The sequence below is a fragment of the Parasteatoda tepidariorum genome, chromosome 5 (genome assembly GCF_982258835.1).
Source record: "Parasteatoda tepidariorum strain Cologne lab strain chromosome 5, Ptep-v5.0, whole genome shotgun sequence".
NCBI classification, from domain to species: Eukaryota; Metazoa; Arthropoda; class Arachnida; order Araneae; family Theridiidae; genus Parasteatoda; species Parasteatoda tepidariorum.
Window position 1 is genome coordinate 58695422 of NC_141759.1, and position 7323 is coordinate 58702744.

General features: G+C 25.4%; 1 protein-coding gene across 1 annotated transcript; it reads right to left on the minus strand.

Annotated features, from left to right (window-relative positions):
• Positions 1-3392: 3392 nt before the first annotated feature.
• On the minus strand, positions 3393-6579 carry LOC147809403 (uncharacterized). The gene is made up of 2 exons (XM_087162577.1): positions 6506-6579; positions 3393-4054 (listed from the first exon to the last, which is right to left on the minus strand). Exons 1-2 carry the CDS (start codon positions 6542-6544, stop codon positions 3563-3565), a joined length of 531 nt encoding a protein of 176 aa, XP_087018703.1. The 5' UTR covers positions 6545-6579; the 3' UTR covers positions 3393-3562.
• Between the last annotated feature and the right edge of the window lie 744 nt (positions 6580-7323).

A 7323-nucleotide genomic window follows, 5' to 3' on the forward strand; every position in this document is an offset into this window, starting at 1 on the left:
TAAAATATTTATGTTTCTTACGTAAAATTTTCTCTTTTAAGAAAATATTTTTACTTTTTGTTAAAAATTTGCCAGTTTTATAAAAATATTTCTAACTTTTTAATAAAATTTTCTATTTTTTAAGAAAAATTTTATGTTTTTACAAAAAAATGTTCTTGTTTAAGAAAATATTTCAAACGTTTTAACAAAATTTCCTATTTTATCAGAAAATATTCATGTTTTTACAAAAAATTTGTATTTTAAGAAAATATTTTAACTCTTTGTTAAACATTTTCTATCTTTTAAGAAAATATTTATGCTTTTACAAAAAAACTTCTCTTTTAAGAAAATATTTTTTACTTTTTGTTAAAAATTCGTTAGTTTTATAAAAATATTTATATTTTTGCAAATAAAACTTCGAGTTTGTCAGAAAAATTCCACATATTTTTCTGAAACTTTTTGTATGAATTATTAAAGAGTGCAATTTTTTCTTGATAATATAAACTTTTTCACATGCGAAAATGCTCAATAAAGACAAAATATATTTTAATAAAATAAATAACATTTTATTCAAAGTTTCATCCAACCACTTCTGCGAGCATACATCATATGTTTCTTAACAATTTTTTGAGAAATAGTTGTATTCCCACGTTCTATAACAATTATGAAGCACTATGTTATACTTTTTATTATGCCTAATTGATAAAATGTGGATAAACCCCAAACGTCTCGGACAGACATTATCTTTGTAAAATTATGTGCGAAAATAGATAACATGGCTCTCCCAAGTTCTGTAATCAGTATCCGTTAAAGGTTATATACTTTTGAATTTACTCGTATTTTCAAAATAAAGTAAGTTATTTGCATTATTATGATATTAAATAATAATAAAATGAATATGTTTTGACTATAAGTGAATTTAAAACGGCAAAAATTCGCATTACATGTTTCTTAGATTTAAAACAATTTATTTGAAATTTTAAGTAAATATAATATATAATTGATAATATAAATATGTCGTTACTCATTCTCTAATAGAAAATAAAATTAAAGTTATTAATGTATTTATTTTAATAAAAATATGATTGAATAAACACCGTAGATATATTGATATATATATATATATATTAGTTTTTAATTCGATAATAATTTGTTTCATAAATGATTTATAGAAAACTAATAAAATTTATATTTCTTAAATATCTATATTAATATGTGTTGGAGTTCTTGCAAAACTAAAAATTAAGTGAAATCAAAGGCATCTGTTCAGCTTTCAACTAACAACCATTCATTGCTAATATCCTATTCATTTTTTCATCATTAGTGTGATTGCGTAATATAATTACTATTTATGTTAGTATTTTCTCAAAATGATGAAGCATTCAACGAAGCCAAGTCCCGTACTTGTCGTCATACTAAGTGTAGAAGGTTTTTGTGGTTTTCCTCCTCATATAACATGGGTACTCACAAAGTCCTTTTCAGAAAATATTCTTATTTTTGCTTTTTGTAAAAAATATCCTAGTTTTGTAAAAATATTTCAAACTTTTTATTAACATTTTCCAATTTTCAGAAAATATTTTTACTATTGAGGGTAACTTTCTAATATTTTTATTTTTGTAAAAATAATATCTATCTTTTAAGAAAATAATTTTATTTTTGTAAAAAATTTCTAGTTTTTTAAAATAAAATCATAAGTTTTTCCTCTGATCTCTGTACATTCACAGGATACTGGTTAACAAAGCCAAGCCCACTACTTGTCGTCGGACAAAGCGTAGGAGGTTTTCGTGGTTTTCCTATTCATATAACATGGGTACTCACAAAGTCCACTTCGAAGACATGTATTGTCTCAAGATCTAGGGGTTCTCTTGACTTCTGGGTTCAATAATGACAAAGACTATATTGATAGCCGTATATCCGAACGACGGTTATAAAATAAAATCTGCAATTGTATATTTAATTGATAAATATCTAATCTTATAAAAATAATATTCATTGATTTAAAAACGTCCTTAACCTTAACACGTGTATGGTCAGTACCGTTGCCATCCAGAGAAAGTTATTAAATAATTATTTCTGCCCCTCTTAATGTTATTATAACTGTCAAAGGTTAAATGAAAAATATATCGATGAAACTGTAGGATGATATCGATATCAAATCCTTTTTTCATTTATACATGCGTTCAGAATACAAAAGTTTAACTTATTAACACATATCTAACCAAGCATTCGTGGGTCAGTGGTTATGATATCCAACTACTGACCCACGAAGGCTTTTTGATTGGCGTGAGTTCGATCCTCAGCCTTAATTATATTTAATAAATAATATTAAAACAGATTTAAATATTAAAATATATTTAAAGTTATTTTATTCCCACATAGATGGCGCCACTAGAGCAAAAGTATGATATCATTTATTTATTATGTAATAAAAGATGACGTCATAACTTCATAATATACAATATCACCCCAAATAACAAAGTTTCTAAGTGTTGCCATCCTTAAAAGCTAACATTAAAAATAATAAGTGTTGCCACCCTCAAAAAACTAATAAATTAAATAATATTTAAAAAACGAAACTAAATTAAAAACAGAAACCGAAACTAAAATCGAAACTACAGGCGGGCAGAAATAAGCACCCCTTGACTTTCCATGATGACGTCAGGAATAGGGACCCCCCCGCTGTTTACGCTGTAGTGCCGCCTAGTGTTCAGGAAAGAGACTACGATGACGAATTCATAGAGATGGGAGTCTGGATGGAGGATGAACTTTGTAGAAAGTAATACTTGTCCCGCACTCTGAATGCTTCATAGAACCAATGGATTCTCCTGCCTTCATGATTTAAAATTAATGTTAAAATGATTTTACAGAAAATATTTATTGATCTAACTTAAAGTAATCATCTTAAAATCTTAACGAACTAGGAAATAATGTAGCATTTTTATTTCTTTTTAACAAAATTTTCTATTTTTTTCAGAAAATATTTATGTTTTTACAAAAAATTTTCTCTTTTAAGAAAATATTTCAACTTTTTGTTAAAAATTTGCTAGTTTCATGAAAATATTTCAAACTTTTTAACAAAATTTTCGATCTTTTAAGAAAAATATTTATGTTTTTACAAAAAATTTTCTCTTTTAAGAAAATATTTTAACTTTTTGTTAAAAATTTGCTGGTTTTATAAAAATATTTCAAACTTTTTAACAAAATTTTTCTATCTTTTAAGAAAATATTTATGTTTTTGTAATAATTTCCTAGTTTTTCAAAAAGTTCTAGATATTTTTCTGAAACTTTTTGTATTATTTATTAAAGGGTGAAATTTTTCTTGATAATATAAACTTTTTCACCAGTGAAAAATGCTTAATGAAGACAAAATATATCTTAATAAAATAAATAACATTTTTATTCAAAGTTTCACCTCACCACTTCTGCGAGCATACATCACAGCTTTCTTAAAAATTTTATTTTTACTATAAAATTTTTTTATTTACATCTAAATTTGCTGGTAATTGAACATCGTCATTTATAAGATTTACTATATTACTTCCAGGAACAGCTTTATGTTGAATTCCGTGTGCTTGTCCTATTTTTATAGGTCTTGTAGAAATCGTCCAAATGCTTTCGCCTTAACGAGAGCACAATGTTTAAAATCTGGTGAATGTATAGTGCACGATGAAAAAGTTGGTAACAGTTCATCTACTTTAGGACATCCAAAATCTTCCAAACTGTAAAACACTCTGCCGGTTAGAATTTCTAAAAATTTCCGCTTTCCGAGTCCTTTCACATAGATATGTGAATACATATCACACAAAAAAGTCAACATAGTATGAAATTTAACGTAGGGTAATTCTCCTTGGTTCCAATCTATTTGATGAATATTTCGGACTGTCCAAGAATATTGTATTTTCTGTTGTGTTGGAAGTTCTTCAAACGGAAACGGTGGTTGGAATGTACACACTCCGGTAATGGAATTACCTTTTACAGCATGAAAAGCAAGTTCTTTGACAATGTATGCCCCTGATGAAAGTTGAAAACCTTCAAAATCAATGACTAAAGCTGAGAATCCTTTTCTGTTTCCTTCCTACAATAAAAAAAAGAAAAATTTGAGACACCAAGAAAAATAATTAACAACACACAGTTAAAATGTTTATGATAATGTTCATAACTCCTTTCGATTACTACGATTAAGAATTTATTTGCAAAGTAAAAGACTTTACCTCCTGAGTTCTGTCTAAAATAAATCTTTTTACAAAAACAAATATGAAACGTTCACTTTTAAGAAAATATTTTAACTTTTTTACAAAAAAAATTTACTTGTTTTATAAAAATATTTCAAACTTTTTAACAGAATTTTCTATCTTTTGAGAAAATATTTATGTTTTTACAAAAAATCTTCTATCTTTTAAACATTTTGTTAAAAATTTGCTAATTTTATAAAAATACTTCAAACTTTTTCACAAAATTTTCTATCTTTTTAGAAAATATTTATGTTCTTAGAAAAATTTTCGATCTTTTAAGAAAAATTTTTAACTTATTGTTAAAAATTTTCTATCTTTTAAGAAAATATTTATGCTTTTACAGAAAAAAATTCTCTTTCAAGAAAATATTTTTACTTTTTTTGTTTAAAATTTGTTAGTTTTATAAAAATATTTAAGTTTTTGCTAAAATCTCCTAGTTTTTCAGAAAATTCTATATATTTTTCTGAAACTTTTTCTATTAATTATTAAAGAGTGTAATTTTTTCTTGATAATATAAACTTTTTCACATGTGAAAATGATCAATAAAGACAAAATATATTTTAATAAAATAAATAACATTATATTCAAAGTTTCACCCAATCACTTCTGCGAGCATACATCATATGTTTCTTAACAATTTTCTAAGAAATAATTTTATTCCCACGTTCTATAACAAGTATGAAGCACTATGTTATTATGGCTAATTGATAAAACGTCGATAAGCCCCAAACGTCCCGGACAGACATTATCTTTGTAAAATTTTGTGAGAAATAGATAACATGTTCAAGTTCTGTAATCAGTATCATTTAAATATATACTTTCAAATAGAAAGGCTATAGTTAGTTTAACATTACCTCCTAATTTGAAAATAAAGTAAGTTATTTGCATTATTATAATATTAAATTGTAATAAAACGAATAAAACGATGAAATAAATGAATAAAACGACGTAATTGTAATAATATTGTAATAAATGAATCGTATATTGTAATAACTGAATAAAACGACGTAATAAAACGATAAATTCCCATTACATGTTTTTAATATAATTGAATTTAAAAGCGGCAAAAATTCCCATTACATGTTTCTTAGATTTAAAATAATTCATTTGAAATGTTAAGGAAATCTAATATATAATTGATAATATAAATATGTCGTTATTTATTCTTTTTAACAAAATGCTCTAGTTTTTAGAAAATATTTTTATTACTGAGGGAGATTTTCTAATATTTCAGAAAATAATTTTACTTTTGTGAAAAATTTCTAGTTTTTCAAAAATAATTTTTATATTTTTGTAATAAGTTTCTAGTTTTTTTGAAACTTTTTGGTATTAATTATTAAAGGGTGTATTTTTTTATTGAATAGGTTAATAATAAGTAATATTAAATAGGTAAATAATAATAATTATAGCCATTTATATCAACTGTATTTACGTTAAAAAATAACTAAAATTAAGAGTTATTAATATAGTCTCTTTCTAACATTTTAAGTATAGATGACACCATTAGAATTCATATAGTATTTCTTAAATTATTCAAATTTATTTTATTAAAACCTTAAGTTTTCCTCTGATCTCTGTACATTCACAGGATACTGGTTAACGAAACCAATCCCACTATTTGTCGTCGGACTAAGTGTAGGAGGTTTTCGTAGTCTTCCTCCTCATATAACATGGGTACTCACAAAGTCCACTTCGAAGACATGTATTGTCTCAAGATCTAGGAGTTCCATTGTCTTCTGGGTTCAAAAATAACAACATTGATAGCCGTAAATCCAAACGATAGGGATAAAAATACCTAATCGTATAAACTAATATTTATTAATTTAAAATTAATATACCTTTAATTCTAACACTTTTAATATTCACAGTAGACATACTTAATAAATTTTAACAAATAGAAAGTTAATTTAAAAATATTAACTTCATTTAGATTACGCAATGAAAAAAAAATAATAACTATTCCTAATTTGTAACTAAGAAGATGAGTAATTTTTATTATTAACAAAATAAAAATAATTAATTAAAATGTACAAAACAATTTACTTTATCTTGGTTAATTAAAGATACAGATTAACGCATCTCAGTAGTTTTATAAATAATACTATTTAACATTATCAATATACTATTTATCATCAATATAATAAAAATAACGTAGTTATAAAATTTTTAAAGTAACTAAGTTTTGTCACATGCTCTGCCTAAAAACGAATTAGTGCTAGAAGTTAAAATAAAACAATTCTATTAACAATAAATTTAAAAGCATAGTAAATTACTAAGAAATCAATAGTACTTACTTCAGTTTCAGCATGTATTCTCTTTAAATAACCGTCCATAACGAAACGGTTAATTGAAAAACTTTTCAAAAACTTAATCGAGACACAACAGAAGAACAAGTGAAATACTAATATAAGAGGGGGGGGGGGTAGGGGAAATTAAGTCACTCTATCCTTCTAGTTGCCAAATCATGAAAGTATAACTCTAACAACCAATCAGAAAAATGTTAAACTGTCACATGCTTAACTATTTACCAGCGCAAGTGAAAGGAACTGAATTCAACACATGCGTCATAGCCCAAGATCTAGCTTGTTATATGTTATCAGAATGACTCGCTCTGTAACCAGTAGTTGTGTTATCACACAAAAACACGTCAAATCTTTTTGATGGCGTGAGTTCGATCCTCAGCCTTAATTATATTTAATAAATAATATTAAAACAGATTTAAATATTAAAATAGATTTAAAGTTATTTTATTTCTAAAATTCCCACATAGATGGCGCCACTAGAGTAAAAGTATGATATCATTTATGTGTTATGTAATAAGAGATGACGTCATAACTTCATAATATACAATATCTCCCCAAATAACAGAGTTTCTAAGTGTTGCCATCCTTAAAAACTAATATTAAAAATAATAAGTGTTGCCACCCTCAATAAACTAATAAATTAAATAATATTTAAAAAAACGAAACTAAATTAAAAACAGAAACCGAAACTAAAAATATATTAGGCTTAAGAAAAAAGAAATAAGCTCCCCATGACGTTGCAGACGAAGTTTCAGGCGGGCAGAAATAAGCAACTTCCGGTTTGTATGTGGGCAGAAATAAGCAACTTC

Excerpts from the sequence above, each read along its gene's own strand:
- LOC147809403 (XM_087162577.1), bottom strand. The coding sequence starts at position 6,544 with ATGGACGGTTATTTAAAGAGAATACATGCTGAAACTGAA. Across the intron at positions 4,055-6,505 it reads GAATACATGCTGAAACTGAA|GAAGGAAACAGAAAAGGATT; the intron begins GTAAGTACTATT and ends TTTTTATTGTAG.